The 17,810-nt window shown below is 47.6% G+C and overlaps 1 protein-coding gene across 1 annotated transcript in view; it reads left to right on the forward strand.

Annotated features, from left to right (window-relative positions):
• RSPO1 (R-spondin 1) overlaps positions 1 to 17,810 on the forward strand; it is an 829,344-nt gene that overhangs the window by 701,492 nt on the left and 110,042 nt on the right. The window contains exon 6 of the mRNA XM_069622650.1: positions 16,842 to 17,030. Coding sequence (XP_069478751.1) covers positions 16,842 to 17,030 — 189 coding nt within the window. The remainder of the gene's footprint in view (positions 1 to 16,841; positions 17,031 to 17,810) is intronic.

The following is a 17,810-nucleotide window of genomic DNA, read 5'->3' on the forward strand; positions in this document are numbered from 1 at the left end:
GCACCGGAAAGAGAGCGTGTCAATGTCTGAAAGAATTCAACTCCCGGCCACAGCGGAATATTAGCAAACCTGTACAGGAGTTGGGGGAGTACCACCATCTTCAGTACCCCTATCCTGCCTGCAAGTGAGATCGGAAGTTTGTTCCAGCCCTGTATTTTTATCATAAGGTTTGTGAGGTATGACTGAAAATTATCTTCCAAGACTCGTTCAGTATGACGTGACACCACTACGCCCAGGTAAGTGAATCTAGATTGGGCCCATGCGAATCCCAAGGTATCGGGAGGGGGGAGCGTGCTGGGTGTGAGAGGAAAAAGGGTTGATTTAGAGCAGTTTACTGTAAGACCGGAGATCCGCCCGAAGAGAGCGATGTCTGCAAGTATTGGGGCTAGATTAGTTTCGGGGGAGCGGATATAGAGAAGAGCATCATCGGCATATAGAGAGACTATATCTGAGGAGCCGGCAGTACGTAGACCCCTATGTGCATGGTTCTGGCGAAGCATGTCCGCAAACGGCTCCATTGCCACAGCGAAGATTAAGGGCGAGAAGGGACAGCCTTGTCTGGTGCCCCTAGCTATTTGGAATAGGGGGGAGCAGCGGTCCTCAGTGCGAACTCTGGCGACGGGGTTGGAGTAAAGTAGCCTGACCCAGGATACAAAGGTGGGACCAAATTTGCATTTATCGAGCACCCGCCAAAGGTAGTTCCACGAGACGGAATCAAAAGCTTTTTGTATGTCTAGGGTCGCGGCCACCGCGTGTACGCCAGGGTTCACTCTGCTTATAATATTGAAAAGACGTCTCAGATTTAAGGAAGTGGAGCGGCCCGGGATGAACCCCGCTTGGTCAGGGTGGATGATATGTGGCATGTAAGGGACCAGTCGTAGATCGAGTAATTTTGTGAAAATTTTAACGTCACAATTGATCAGTGAGAGCGGGCGGTAAGAGCCGCATTGAGTGGGGGATTTGTTAGGTTTTAGCAGGACTGTTATGGTGGCTTCGCGGAGTGAAGGGGGGAACTGGCCCGCCTCCAACGATTCCTCCCATAGAGCCACCAGGCGGGGGAGCAGGAGTGATTTGAAATGTTTATAAAACTCGACGGGGATACCATCTGAACCTGGGGCCTTACCCGAGGATAGAGTGTCTATAGCATCTGAGAACTCCTCAGGGGTGAATGGATTCTCGAGGGATCCGATGGTGTCGGGAGAGAGGACCGATAGTGGGAGTCCATTAAGGTAAGCATCGATCTCTGCATCGGTGGCACTATCAGAGTGTGCATATAGGGATTGGTAGAAGGAAAGGAATTCCGCATTGATATCTCCAGGGGAGGTGGCCATGGAACCATCGGGTCTCTGAATTCCGGGAATGGGTGGGGAGCCAAACTCATGGCGGAGGAGTCTGGCTAGGAGACGGCCAGGGCGTTCGCCCTCACCGTACCTCCTCGCCCGCCCAGGATTATCAAGAAACTTCAGCTCGCGGTCCGCGAGAGCGCGGAAGGTGTCCAATTCGGTGCCGATTAAGGCGAGGGTTACAGGGGTTGAATCTAGGGAATACCGAGCTTCCAGTGAAGATAACGTGGCCTCGCTCTCGGCGATCTCCCTGCGAATAGTTTTGAGGATACCATTTTCCTTGGAGAGGGAAATGCCTCTGATGTAGACCTTAAAGGATTCCCAGAGGGTAGCCTGCGAGGACACGGAGTTGGTATTGATCTAAAAAAACTCCTCGATCGCCGACTCCATCTCAGAGCTAAATACCGAATCGAGTAAAGAATGCGGCTTCATTTTCCAGTATCTGGATCGATCCCGATCTGGGCCCCAGCATAGTGTAACGGTTACCGGGGAGTGATCGGATAGGGTCCTGGGGAGGATTGTCATGCCAGATACACTCCTTATTAGCCCATCAGACACCAGCCATCTGTCAATCCGAGAGAAGGAATCGTGGACCGTGGAGTAGAAGGAATAAGAGCGGGAATCAGGGTAGAGAAGCCTCCATGCGTCAAATAAGGACAAGTGGGGAAGAGAGGAGAGTGTAGTGTAAGCCGCTCTGGAGAGTTGACGGGGTCTGGAACCAGATCTGTCCAAATCCACGTCGAATATTGTGTTGAAATCGCCTCCCCAGAGAATCGGTATCAGGGGGAAGCCATCTAAGAGAGTTATAAGATCAGAATAAAATCCGGGATCATCAATGTTGGGACCGTATATATTCAACAGGACTACTTCCTTATTCTGTAGGATACCATGGAGTAGAACGTATCTGCCCAGGGGGTCGATAATCGTGGCAATAGGGTTGTATCTGAGGCTTCTGTGAATAAGGGTCATAACCCCGCGGCTCTGGGTAGAATAGGTGGTAAAGTACCTTTGGGGACCCCATGTTTTAGCAAATTTTTCGCAGTATTCTGTGCATGCATGTGTCTCCTGAAGGAAGAGGATTTTAGTCCCATGTCTCTCGGCTTGAAGTTGTAGTAACCTCATTTTCTTATGATTACCCAATCCCCGTACGTTCCAGCTCATAAATGTCAGGGTTTCCTCACTCGACCCTCCAGGGATAGTCATAGAGAAATACGGGTGGGTGGAAATGTGCTCCCCATGGACGTTGCTTACTGCGGATCAATTGAAAACGCCGACGGGGCCATGATGCTTCGCGCTCTGCTCTTTCTGCGAATACCAAGCTGCTTTTAACATTTAACCCCGATCCCCCCTCCTCCTCCCACATCCCTCCCCCAAACGAAGGGATGAACAACCCACACCCAAACAACCAGAACAAACACGATGGCATCAACGCCTGGGGGGCCTGTGTACCGGCCTGGCGGCGATGCTCCGAACCATAAGGCAATTTTAGGATAAACATAATGCCCACTAGTATTACCCGTTCCCACCCAGGGGAGGTTCCATGGGTGACGGTGGGGGGAATGGGCAGCAGGTGGTGGAACAAGAGAACTGGAGTGAAAGTGTGTGTATAATCGATCCACTGGACCGAGAAGCGTATTAGCTCAACTGCGAGAACCGAGAGAGAAGCCTAAGAAGAGGTGAACCAGGGGGAGAAAAGCATTTGACGGGCAACCAGAGCCCATCAGGGAGGGGGGTGGACCGAGCAGGAGATTGCCCAGCAACCCGGCCATATTGTGAAAGGTCAGTGAATCTGGGGGCAACAATCACAGTGAGAAACAACAACAGTGATACCAACATTTTGTCAAAAGTGTGAATGAGGCATTACTCCAAAGTCTTATCAGATAATAGCGGAATGACAGAAATTCAGCCAAGAATTAAGGCAGGATTAGACGGTGTCAATTCAACAATTAGGGCGATCTGTTGCGAGCCAGTGTCAGTGATCGTCACGAGAACATTTCAGCCGGGAAAGCGTTCATCAATGAACCTGGATGCCTCCTCGGGCAGCGTGAAAAAGTAAACCCGGTTTGTGTGTTCGATACGCAGTTTGGCGGGGTATAACATTGCATATTTAACCTGGAGGTCGCGCAGCCTCTTCTTCACTGCCAGGAAGGTCTTTCGCTCACGTTGAACTGCCACAGAAAAGTCTGGATATAGATGGATCCTGGCTGCGCCTAGAAGAAGGTCCCCCTTGGTCCTCGCTGCCCTGAGGAGTGCATTGCGGTCGCGAAAGTTCAAGACCCTAGCTATGATCGGGCGTGGGGGTGCTCCAGGTTTGGGTTTTGCCATAAGTGAGCGGTGGGCCCTCTCGATCGCGAACTGCGGGGAAAGTTTAGGGGAGTCAAGGAGTTGGAGTAGCATGCCTTCCACGTAGTCTTCCATGGGTTCATGTATATCATCCTCTGGCACCCCGATTATACGGAGGTTGTTGCGCCTCGAACGGGATTCGAGGTCCTCGTTCTTCTTCTCAACCTCCGTAACGCGGGCGGATAGCGTGGAGACCTCCGCACGAAGGGAACCCAGACCGTCCTCGGTGGTGCCCACTCGTGTCTCGATCTCGGCAACACGACTATCAGTCCTCTCCATGTGTGCTTTGATGGATGAGATCGTGCCGTTCATGTCATTGAGTTTACTATGAATTGTGGTGAACCCCTCTCGGATAAACTCCATCATTTTCTAGGAGTCGGATGGTTCCAGTACCGGTGAGGGGGAAGGTTCCAGTGATGACGCCTCAGCTCCGGGGGTCCCCGAGGGTTTCGTGAAGATATTGATCGAGGATTGTTTCTTGCCGGTTCGTGTTGACATGTTGCCGGAAGGGGGGGAACCTTAAGTACAGAAGAGAGAGGGTAGGGCCACAAGGGGAGACGCCAGGATCGTCAGGGAGACGTGTGAGCGGGAGGCCCAGGCAGAGCACCAGGAAGGAAGGGGTATGGTGTCTCCGATGGGGGGCCCCGCCGGAGCACGAGGGGGGCCGGTAAACTCCAGGCGGACCCGAACACCTCACCGGAAAGACTGTAGGGGTGGTCAGGGCCCGAGTGATGGTGACCAGTAGTAGAGGCAGTAGTAGCCGGAGTCGCAGGTGTTAATATGGTGTAGAAGACCACCACAGTACAATGCAGTGAGGTGGGTGGTATACGGTGCAGATCACTGACGGCGAGTGAAGGGACCCCAGAATACCCTTGGAGATTAGGCCCACCAGTCGGGAGGTTCGGTGGGAAACCGTTGATGATGTCTCCGTGTAGATAAGCGTGCCGGTTACCACCTCCTGAAGGCTTGAGGGGGGGTTGGTGGCTGGGGGAGGGACCACTGGAGAGGAATGCCCCCGTGAGAGGCAGTAAAGCGGTCAGTGGAAGGAGGGAACCAAGGGCAATTGGGGCCCAGAAGCAGTGGCACCTGGAACGTTGGTGGTTGGTGGCCACAGCGCACTCCGGTGCGGGAGGAAAAGCAGCCGAAAGGGGATTGGCAAGGGTAGACTCCTCAGAGTGTCTCAGAGATAGATTGTCAGGCCGGCGAGATCTGCCACCGCAGGCCACGGATCCGGGAAGGAATGTTTATGGTGCGGCAAGGTTGGAATGAGGCAGACCCGGGGTTCACTCACCTCGTGCCAGGGGGGCCCGAGAGACACCCGTGGCCCCTGGGATATAAGGGCCGGGGACCGGGGTCCGGAAGAAGGGGGCAACTCACCGCCCGGAGCAGGAACACCAGAGTCCCAATGGTGTGCAGCACGCCCCCCAGGATGGGGCAGCGGAGCGAAGCGCTCTGAAGTCCGAAGTAGGGGGGCACCTTGGTGTAGAGGATGAGGCCAGCGGTGCCCGTAGCCGGTGGGGGGGGGCGGCCGCACAGAGCAAGCAGAGCGCCCCAACCCCACAGTGGGCCGCGAGCCGCTTGTCACCGGTGCGGTCCCACGAAGTCAAGAGCGGGGGCCGGGGATGCACCCGCTTTCGCCCAGCCCGTGGTGGAAGTTTGGCAGCACGTCGCCCAGGACGGGGCAGCGGAGCGGAGCGCTTTGGAGTCCGGACCAGGTGTCCACAGGATTAAGAAAAACGAGGCCAGCCGCTCTCGTAGCAAGTGGGGGAGGGCGAGCGCGCAACCGAGTGAAGCGCCCCTCCCCCTCAGCAGGCCTCAAGCCGCGGGACTCCACTGCGATCCCACGGATCCGAGTGCGGGGTCAGGGAAGCACCCTCTCCCGGCCAGCCCGCGGCGGGTCGTATCTCCGCGGCAGGAGCGGCTCCGTGGGCGGCGGTTGGACTGCGGGTGCCCGGACTCCTCAGCAGCCTCTCTGGAGTGTCGGATGATCGTGGCGCAGGGGCAGACAGGAGAATCCCGACGAAAAGGTGCCTCACAGAACGGAGCCGAAAATCAGGCGGCCATCTTCGCTGAGCGCAACAGCGCCCCCCTCCCAGCCTACCCCATTTTCGATTTTATAGGCATTGTTTATCGTTTTCCCTGTGCTTCCTGCGCCTTTTACCCATCTCCCCACTCTACGCCCAACCTGCTTTGTGCGCTCCCATTCCCCTCCTCCATTCCCACCCGACCTCTGATTGCACCGTAGGCCCAGAAAGGAAGCTCAGCAAGGATCTAAGCCCTCTGTGCTCAACACTCCCCACTAGTGGAAGGTAGCCCATACTTACAGGGGTACCCCTTAAATATATTGGGGTACCCAGTAATCACACCAGATTCAAATTCATACCTCTAGGGAATTAAGGTCAATAGTCTTGTCTTGCAAGGATAACAATTTAATCTGTAAAAAAATGAGGATGGGGGGCAAAGGACTCTGCCCCACCGACCAGCATTCTGTCCTTCCATGGCCAGCTTCTCCAGACTGATGCCAAGCAGGCACCTTATATACTGTTCAACTTGGTTACTGGATACTGGCATAGCTCATCCAAAACTGTCCTTCTTGCCTTTCAAGGGATTCTGCAGCTTCCTTCTTGCATGGCTGGGTTCCCATTTAGGACAAAACTACTTAGCATACGACTGCATAGGCAAGAATACATTGTAGCTCCCGTTTAGCATCATTTTCTATATTATAAACATTTATATATAAACACACCTTCCCGCCATACTCTCAACACTTCACTCAATATACTTATATTTTATCTGGTCAAGTAATTCCGCAAGAAAAACTGTTTTCCCATACTGTTACATTGCGTATATGAGCCCCAGCCTGCCTGGGTGTTTTGATGGACAGAGAACAGCTGCTCAGCCACTTCGTGTGCTCTGCCAGAGCTAGCCGACACCAGGCAATGCCTGTAGTCTATTTATAGCACAGGCTGCATTCACCGAGCTTTGAGATTTTAAAACTACATAGAATAACATTTACAAGTGTATTCAACTTAATAGTTATTTGCACCTTATGTTTAAATACTAACCATTTTCATTTAGTGGCTGGCCACGTCTGTGTGTGATTATTTCTGCATGAAAAAAGCTTTCTCAGTGCTATAGTGCTTACAGAAGTCTTGCCTGATTATAATGTGCTTGGGAGTGCAGAAAGACGCTTGCTCCTCCCCAACATTGCCCCCTTTTGTTTCTTCTACAGCAACAAACTCATCCCCACCCGACATATCTACAACCCAAGAAATAGTAGTCTGCGTTTTGCTGTTTATTGTATGGCAAGGTGTTTTAGATCCCCCCAATTGACACCATCATCTCTGTACTATTAGGGATTATACGAACACAACATCAGAGACCCAAATGGCACATGCAGAAGAGAACCAAGAAGAACACGATCACAGGAACCAGTAGTTTTACTGCTGCCCCCAGCCATGATGAGACCAAATCAAAGGCAAGCGATAGCCAATCTTTGTTCTGAACTCTACCTTCTTTCTTCTTTTGAACATCTAGATTGTGCACCGCCTTGATGACGTGGGATAGTGACCCACTCTCAGGATCCTCCGGGGGTATAAATGGCAGCAGCTGCTTGTACCCTAAGAGACAAAAAAGATGAACAAGAAAGTGTCTGCTGAGCTAAAAGACCGATGCTCGTCATGTATTTCTCTGAGCAGTGCAGAACAATCTTTTGAGACAGTTTGATGTCTTCTTTCTTCCCTGCCGTTGAAATCGTCCCTTTTTCTCGCAGCATACCCAATTCTTGTGTGATCTGAAAGCTTCTTTATGCTTCTTTAGGTGCTAGAGTGGCTGTTGGCACCTCGACCAGCATTTCTTCTCCCTTCATGTTTTCTTCCAGGATTACTAGTAGCACTGAGTGCATGGTGGCCAGTGAACGCTTGCCCCTCCATGAGAGTGGGAGTTGCAAGTAGGCTTGTCAGCCGCAAACCAAGTAGTAATCCATCACCGCTGCCGTACCTTTCGTCATATCAGGGATCACAAGAGTGTGGTTGCACCGTATTTTTGCACCACCAGGAACTGCTCCTTCATTGAGTCTATGGCTCTATGTACTTGCACTGGCTTCTTCATTGTTGCAATTGTGATGTGTTGGGACCATATTTGCGCACACATAGTCTCTTTTTGGAATATTGCTTCTCCACTGTACTCAATCAGTCCATCTGCCTGGCATGTCACTGTGGTGCCCTGCCATTTGTCATTGTGAATTGAGTAACCTACCAAGGAAAAATATGGTACTTGTAGACACTGGCAGTATTTTGTGTTACCATTGCATAATGCTGGGTCTAGATCAATGCTCCTCAACTGCACACTGTGTGCCAAGATTGTGCCCTGTATCCCCTATAGTGCAAGATGTACCAGGCATTGTGCCTCTGTAATTGGGACTGGATGTGTATGCCTGGTACTAACACCAATCATGGCCTCAATAAGCCCATGGGACTTGCCTTGCTCATCAAGCTCGTTCACTTATGCAGGGAATGGCCTAGCCTGCCTATGTTGTGCGCGTCACCTGCCTCTCCCTTGCCCGACCCCCTTTCGCCCTAAAGCACACTCCTTCCTTACGTCAACTCTTCCCCAGATCACCTCACTAATACAGACTAGAGAGACACTTGACCCAGCTGCCCCAGACAGGACCCTTTCCACTTACCCTATTATTGGTCCCATGAGGAGAGTCAGACTATCCTCTCGAACCGGTCCCCACTATACTCAAAGGAATACAACAGTCCACACGTTGCCTTTCAGCTTATCAACGCAGCATACACCCAAAAAACAGCAGAGCCTGAACACACTAGTCTTGATAACAACCACACTTCAGCAAATCAACAGAGCACCCCCACCTACAAGGCCTACCATCTCCACTCCAACACACCCAATGACACACTCTCCTGGAAAGAAGTCAACTAATCCCAAGAACCACAAAAATCACACTAAGAAGCCTGAGAATACTAACTTGGTGCTACTCTTGAAAGGTGCCCTTATCAATGCCAGATCAATCGCTGCCCATGCCCTTGACATCGCAGACCTTACCAAAGTCAACGATCTAGACATACTGGCAGTCACAGAAAATTGGCTCCACATGGCCTCAGGTCCTTCCCTACCTTCCCTATCATTAGCCATCCCATAGGGATACACAGTATTTAGGAAGGACAGAACAACAGCCAAAGGAGTTGGAGTAGCTCTCATAGCCAAAAATACCGTCGATATTAGAATAGCAGGAGAATTCCTCATCACCTCGAGCGAAGTAATCACCTTGAAAATTGAACTCACACATACATGCAACTGCACCCTACACATTATTGACAGACACCCAGGCCCCTTAACTACTTTTGAAGATGGCATCATCGCTATCTTAGCCTTTAATATGAAACCACATTCTAAAGTTATCATCCTAGGTGACTTCAATCTTGGTCTGAACGATCCCTTCGACACCCATGTAGGATTACTTGCCAACTCCTTGAAAGCCCAAGGCTTCTCGCATCGAATCAGTTCACCCACCCATGAGAAAGGTCGTACCTTAGACTGGATCGCTGACACGAACTGTGCCACGGATATCATATCTAACTCTCCCTCACCATGGCCAGACCATAACGCCATAATCTTCTCTAACACCATCATAGCCAAATGCGCTAAACCTCCCCCACCCACACCCACGCTACCATCCAGAAGATTAAAAAATATCAATCGTGACAACATGCTTCCACTTTTAGAGCCTCTAACAAAGTCCATCTACCAGGATGATGATCCATCATTGCTAGTCAACCTGTACAATACAACCATGCTAACAGCCGTTGACAAAGTTGCTCCCATGAAATCCAAAAAAATGAAACCTAAAGCTCACGCTAACATATGGTTCACCTCAGACCTACAAACTCTGCGAGCGACCAAAAGGTCTGCCGAATGCTGCTGGCAAAAATCGCCAACATCTACTAACAAAGTTGTCTTCCAGACTCTAGCTAACAACTATAAGGAAGCCATCACCAAAGCCAAAGGTAATTTATATTACTACAGAATCCAGAATGCCCAATCAAGCCCCAGGGAATTATTCGCCATTCTCTGAGAGCTGGAATCACCAGCCCCAAACTCAGACCATTCCATCAAAGACCAGCAATGGTGCACTAATGTGCAAAAGGCCCTAGCAGACAAAATCACCCTACTGCAAAGCAAAATTGAAATAAAAAAATCCAAACTCAACGTTGATTCTGCCTACCAAACTACACCCTCGACCATTGAACCACACGTGTTCAACAAGTTCACACCAGTGTCCACAAAAGAAACCATCACCATCATCAATGGGCTAAAACCATCAAGATGCAAAGGCGACACTTGCCCTGCCACCCTCATAAAAGAATGTGCTGATGAACTAGTTCCACTCATCACCACAATCATTAACAGCTCATTCACCTCCAGCTCAGCACCTGACGACCTAAAAGAAGCCTGGGTACTACACCTGCTAAAGAATCCCACCTTGGAACCTAACATCCCAAGTAATTTCCAACAAATCACCACAGTTCCATACTTCCAAAATCCTCGACTGCGCAGCCTACCTGCAGATCCAACTATTCTTGTAAACCAACAAACTCTTAGGACTGAGACAATCTGGGTTTAGACCTGGTCATGGAATAGAGATGGCACTACTGGATTTAAAAACACAAATGGACCAATTTAAGGACAGAGGAGACCTATGCATCCTTCTCCTACTAGATCTCTCTGCAGCTTTCGATCTGGTTAATCATAAAATCCTATGTGATCACCTCGAAACTGCAGTCCACTTCTCACCTGAAGCCATAAAATGGATCAAATCATTTCGCTCAAACCAGACGATGGGAGTATTTTCTTCCTCATCAGCAGCCTCCCCAGTCCCAGTAACATGTGGCATTCCGCAAGGCTCTTGTGTATCACCGACATTGTACAGTGCCTTCACAAAGATCCTGGTTGACAAACTAGACAATATGGGCATTACATACACCAACTATGCTGATGATACGAAAATACTAATACCTATATCAGGTTGTTATGACACTGAGACAAACAACCTCAACAAAATGTACCTTGCCATCCAGGTATGGATGGCGCAAAACGAATTATGCCTCAACGATGACAAGACAGAGTTAATCCTAATAGGAAACACATCCAAGCTAAATAACCTATTAGAACAATAAGAATCTTTCAATATTGATGGCAACTCCATCAAAGTCGACAACTAAATAAAAACACTTGGCATTTACATCGCCTCCTCCCTTGCCCTAACCAGACAGGTCACTGCTATTGTCTCATCCGCAGCATACACCTCCAAACTTATTATATCTAGTAGACCCTTCCTTTTGACAGACGACAGTATCACCCTAGCAAGAACATTGATCCTCTCGAGGATAGATTACTGTAACTCCCTATTTGCAGGCTCCAGTACTAGAAACATCAAAAAACTCCAAATAGTACAAAATAATGCCATCAGAACTACGCTGAATATACCCAAGAATGAGCACATCTCGTCAACCAGACGACACATCCACTGACTTCCAGTCCATGATAGGATAACATTTAAAAAAATTCTCACTCTTACCCTCAAATGCCTCGCCAATAAGGCACCAGCTCACCTCACCAACCAAACTGTTAAAACGCTATCCACCAGATCTTCTCGAGCACCATATGCCAATCTCATCGCAATACCAAGATTTAAGAGACAGAAAGCAGGTGGGTCCAGTTTCCCGGTAGTAGCAGCCAAATTGTGGAACACTTTGCCACCACAATTGAGAAATGACCCATCCCTGTAACTCCCACAATTAACCTTTGTAATCACTGCCCGTAACTACTAGTATATAGCACCCCAGTATTTTTTCTGACTACATAGATGCCATAACTGATGTAATGTATAGGTTGAAGTGTACCTAACCACAGCTAACCTAAGCTAATGTACTTTATTGTAGCTGTACCGATTGTAACCAATCTCTTAAGCATCAGCGCCTATATGCCTCTGGGCTTTGCACGCTTTATAAATATCAAATAAATAAATACAAATAAAATGTGGAACTAAAACATTAGGAGCCCCTGATGTGTGCGAGATATGTACACACACGTAACAGCTTTAATTGATTATATTCCTTCCTGCAATGCGCATATCCGAGTACCAGCTATTGGAGGATTCTGGGTACTCGATATCAGAAATGACGTCAAAGCCCATCCCCTTATATAAAATCATACGACATTCATACTTACCGTGTCATTTGTCTAAGAAAACTTGTAGGTGTGGCCGGCAAAAAGTGAGCCATTTTTGCATTTCCTTTTTTATAGACATTAATTTTAGCACTTTTTTCCCCCAACTGTCCATCCCCCCTTTATATGGCCATCCCATATACCAGACATACCTTCATCCATCCCAACAACCACGACCAGTGTCATACAAAACAATATCATACTTTATATAATACATAGTTCCTAGAAGTTCCTAGAACAAATTACTTTTTGTCTTAATGTTATCCCTACATAACAGAGAGGTCGGTCAGCCATCTTTGCTTATTCCTGGAGAGGAGAAAAAAAGGTTACCAAGAAAGAAAGAGAGAGAAAGAAAGAGAGAGAGAGATAGAAAGAGAGAGAGAGAGAGAGAACGAGAGAAAGAGTGAGAGAGACAGAAAGGGAGAGAACGAGGGAAAGAGAGAGAGGGAGAGGGAGAGAGAAAGAAAGAGAGAAAGAATGAGAGGGGGGGAGGAGAGAAGGGAGAGGAGAGAGAGGGAAAGGGAGAGGGGGAATGAGGGGTGAGAGAGACCCCTTTTCCACCAGGGCCTACCGGGTTCTGGACCTTAGAAAAACTGAACATTCAAAATAATTGAAAAAAGATTTCTTTTAAAACGATAAAAAATGAAAAACTGCTAAAAGAAAAGAAAGAAAAAAGAAAAAATCGTCCTTTATCTTACTCTTTTGTTTGAGCTTTGCCTTGTCTCAGGTGCTCTTCGGACATCCGAGAGATGCACCCAATATCTAACTCCTTCATACTGACGGCAAGAAGAGTACAGAACACCACCTCATATGGACATATAAACCTGGGGCTGATCAGTTTCCCAGGTAATAATGGTCCAGTTGTAATATGGGCACTGCTGTGTATGGAACTGTGGTCTTGCTTTCTACAGGGCTGGTCACTATTTCTCCCCCCCTTTACCGTGCCCCACTACCGACCATGTGTGCTTCCGTCCCGTCCCCATGTCAATTATTTATGACCCATCAACATATAATATGTCTCCTTCCGTCAATGTATGAGCCGTTCCTCAGAGTGGGAAAATAAATAAAACTCCTGTATATAATCCGGAGTTGCTAAAACAAGGGCCGTGCAAATAGCTTAAGTCCTCAAATTGTCTAGTCATTTTGTCAGTCCATTCTAATTTACTTTTAAGTCCTCTGTCCTTCCCCAAGACATTGTAACAGTGGCCTTGTGTAGACTGCGTAGTCTAGGATCTATGCCCTACAATAATAACATAAGCCCAAAAAACTGCTACATTTCCTTCACAGTACTGGGCTTAGGGGTGGTGCGTACTGACGCCACCCTATCTGGTAATATTTTTTCCCCATTGCAAAAATGAGTTGTCCCAAGTATAGTACTTCCTGTTGGCTGTATTATAGCTTATTTTTATCTGTCGTGTACCCTTTGTGAGCCAGCCATTGCAGTAATGTAACATAATTCATTCTTTTCACTACATATCAACCAATCATCCATATACTGGATGATTGTGCTCAGCACCTGACTTCAATGTAAAATTGTACTGGTGTCACATCTCTCGGTAACCCAACATCATGTGGATTAACAGTCCATAATTGTGCTGTCACACATTGCATGTCCTCCTCAAAAAATAAAAATGGCTGGGTCACCACTGCCATTAGGGGGCACTGTACCTTCCTATACTGCACCATGATATCACAGGGAATGCAGATTCCCAAAATAATCTCCCCATTTTCCTCACTGTCGTCAAATAACTCCTCATCAGTCATTTTCTTCAATTGTACTGTCGGGTCTACACATAGGACTGTGCGCCACTCGCACCCGCACTCACATCCGTCCTGGTCTATTCTAATCAGGACTACGCTTGTCTGACACTACTAGTCCTTGTAAATCTAATGATAATATTGTCCCTGCCACCATCTCGGGTGGTACCATGGGCGGGAAAATAAAATCTGTAGGCACTTGCCAACACTTTGTCGTAATTGGAGGCACTTCTTTTACAGGTAGTGTCCTATGCCCCAGACAGCCTTATGGATGATGCAAAGGGTATTGAATTTGATCCTTGTGGCAATCGGTAGCGAGTGGAGAGATTTTAGGGCTTGAGGCAAAGATTAACTCTTACAGCCCTATTCTGGATTAGTTGACAAGGGTAAATGGAGGAAAGAGGCAGGTGCTACGATTGTGCAGTGCTATGCGGCCAGGAGCCGCGTTAGGTGTAAGTGCGAACCTGAACATACAGGGCGGAGGGTGTGCCAATGCAAATGCTGAAGGGAGACAGGAGCTAGGCTGATTGGGTGTGGGAGGTCAGGGGCCCCGAGCATGCATAAGGGCTCCGGGCACCAATCACAGCAACTGTGGGATTAGCAGAGGAGAGAAGAAGGGAAGGAGGAGGTAAAGAGGAAAGTCTTAAGGAGCTTCCGGAATTTAAGAAAGTCCTGCTCTAGGCGCATAGGGAGGGGGAGGCTGTTCCATAGGAGGGAGCCAGCTGAGGAAAGAGAACGATCACCTACCCTCTGTTTAGCAAAACGCTTTACACAGAAAGAGTTTGTGCCAGAGGAACGTAGTGGTCTAGAGGGAGAGCATTTAGTAAGATAAAGATAGTGAGGGGCCTGGGCCCAAACAGCCTTATGGATGATGCAAAGGAGCCAATATATGTGCAGCAACAGTGAACCATTGAATACATTTTAGTGCAGGAGAGATGCAGTCCCTGGGCTTAACGCCAAGGATAAATCTTGTTTCCCTATTCTGGATTAGCTGTAGAGGTTGCAGATTAGAAGATGGTAGATTCAGGAAGAGGCTATTGCAGTAGTCAAGCCCAGATAAAAAGAGTGCTCGGTTAACACTGAGCCGGTGGGGGAAAGTGAGAAAAGGGAGTATTCCTTTGAGAAGGAAGAGCTGAAAGTGGGACTTCTTGGCAATGTCCTGAGTGTGAGGGAGGAAGAGAAGAGAGGAGTCGAAGATGACTCCAAGGTGTCTAGCTTCAGAAGAAGGAGCAGTGGGAGAGCCCAAGGAGGAGAAGTGATGAAGGAGGGAGCATGGGTCCCAATGGGAAGGATCTCAGTTTTACAGGCATTGAGGCAGAGATCATTGGAGGTGCACCAGGACTGGATGGCAGATAGGCAGTCAGGGATGACGGAGGGTGCAAGAGAGTCCGCAGGAAGTTTGAAAAAGAGCTGTGTGTCATCTGCGTAACACTGGAAGTTGGAGGAGAAGGAGGAGATGAGGCATGCAAGCAGAGCAAGGTAGATGTTAAAGAGCCAAGGGGAGAGGATAGAGGGCTGGGGGACACCACAGGTGGAGAAGGATTTTGCATTTCCAGCAATATTTAAGGGACGGGCTCAAGTTTAGGTTAAACGTCAATCCAATTTCATGCACTGCTTAATGATCCCACATCAATTCACATGATTCATGACATTATCTGCTATGTATCCGCAAAGTGGAATCCTTAACAATGCTCTGCTGTATTAGATTTTACCTCAGCGAGCTAATGCTCTTTTCAGCAATACCTCAAAACATTGACAGCTTCCCTTTAATATCTAGATTTGATGTCCTAGTTTGTTTGTTTATTTATTTGTAACGCGCACCAGACCCGGAGGTATCATGGCGTAAGGACAAAGATATGTTAAGCTTACATGGTTGCATAATATAGTACATTGAAATTACATAGTTACAAATTACAAAGCGAAATAGTGTTTTTTGGCAGAGCTCTGAGTGAACCTGTGATGTGTGGCATCTCTGTGGATGCATGGATTGTGTCCAGTTTTTCTGCACAACCAAATACTATGTGGAATTAATGCAATTACATAAGGAGGTAGGAATGGAGGGTAGCAGACGTTTGCCATGTTCATGTGCACATTTTGAGATCACCCTGGATTTACTGCAATGCGTGCAGTGAATCACCAGTCTGCCTTTGCCATGCCTGGAGATGTATCAAAATGGCCTTTCCATATGGCGATGGGCTCTTCCAAGAGCCATTCCCCCACAACCAAAAGGGTCTCTTAAGAGGCAATTTCAATCATGGAGTTGTTTCTAAAAAGGACAAGGTCCCTCAGAGCACTGTGCAAGCCACTGAAAAAGACAGGATGTTATGTGTGCTTCAGAACTGCGCAATTCAAGATACTGGGTGTGCCTTTGAGAACTGTGCAATCCACTAACAAAGCCATGAAACTAGGCATATCTCTGAGACCTGATCAAGTCATTGACAAAGGCAAGAGGCAATGTGATTCTCTGAGAACTGCTCAACCACTGACAAAGGCAACATGTTTCATGCATTCCCCTGTGAAGTGTTCAAGCAACTGATAAAGCCAGGCAGCTATAACTATGACTCTGACAACTGTTGAACCTGCTGACAAAACCAAGAGGTTGGGAGTGTCCCAGCAGACTGTTCAAGCTGTGGATAAAGCCCGAACGCGAGGTGTTCCTGTGGAAACTGTTCAAGACACTGATAAAGCTTAGAGGCTGATAATAAACCACCACTCACTGAGAGACTGTTTCATTCTACAACCTTAGGAGCCTGATGGTAGGCCTCTGAGAGGTTGCACTACATTCTCACCCCACAAGAGGGTGATGACCGGCTTCTGAGAAGCTCTTCTGCATTCTAAGGCCACAAGAGATTGATAGTAAGCCTCTGAATTACTGTTTCGTTCTAATGCTGCATGAGGTTGATGGTGCCTTAAGAATCAAAGTTACTTGAGAAATACCTAGAGGTTTATTATTTTAAATAAGAATGAAAACTCCACACCTTTAGGGTTTAAGATCATGTTCAATATTATAAACATGAAATGTTTTTGTATAGATGTGTTGTAAAAGGATGATGACTTTACATTAAGACAATGAGTTTTCTATTCAATCAACATGAATAAAAATACAATAGTTGCCTTCGCTAAGCATGCCCTTTTTCTTTTGTTAAACAGCACAATGTGAGATGAGTGAGTGGGGAGCTTGGGGTCCCTGCTCAAAGAAGAATAAGCTGTGTGGCTTCAAAAAAGGTACAGAAGAGCGAAGCCGGCGTATACTGCAGGCACCTTCTGGAGAAACGACTGTATGCCCGAACACAACAGAGAGTAGGGGGTGCACTGTGAAGAAGAAGCAGTGCCCTGGAGGTATGTGGCAATGACCTGCCGTTTTGTGTGATGCATTGAGCAAACACACTGCGTTTAATTCAGAGATTTTAACTGAACCCACTTTAACAATGAACGTTTAATTCGTTTTTATTAAAATTGTAGAAACTCTGGTGATAAATGAAACTGGTTTGCCACTGAAAAGATGATATTGTGGTGATTTGGTATCGTAGACTAAACTGAAACCTTATGTGGAGGGACAGGCCCTACAAGTACCACTCATTTAACATGTCTAATCATATACAAGGTACGAAGTTACTCGGTTAAAACATTCTGAGACTACACACTTTTTGATAAATTACTACCAAGCAGGGAATGATGTTCAATTATAAATATTCCCTTGAACCCAATCCGCCCGTTCATCCCAACCCTCCACATTCCCCATCTATAAAGAAATTTAACAAATTTGCCAGTATACATAGTCTTTGTTGACCTGAAAGTTATTGTGAAGAAAGATGAGGACAGATCACCAGTCTGCACTGGAACAGGTATGATTCCCTTGAATCGTGTAGGTAACCCATTCCAAGAATAAAATGTTACATACTTTTAATATCCAGCCTTGCTCCACCGGTGCGTTCGGATGCTTCCATCTTTGGGCCACTACTAAGAGCAATGCAATATTAAAAATTACATATGCTTTCCATTGGGGCTTTGCCATCTTCTCAATGTCTTATTCCCACATCACTAATACACACTCTTTGATAGTCCTTTTAATATGAGATCCAAATATGTCCTTCATTCTCTTGTTCACTGTGGACCAAA

This window comes from Ambystoma mexicanum, chromosome 11 (assembly GCF_040938575.1).
Source record: "Ambystoma mexicanum isolate Mex_15411 chromosome 11, UKY_AmexF1_1, whole genome shotgun sequence".
Lineage (NCBI taxonomy): Eukaryota > Metazoa > Chordata > Amphibia > Caudata > Ambystomatidae > Ambystoma > Ambystoma mexicanum.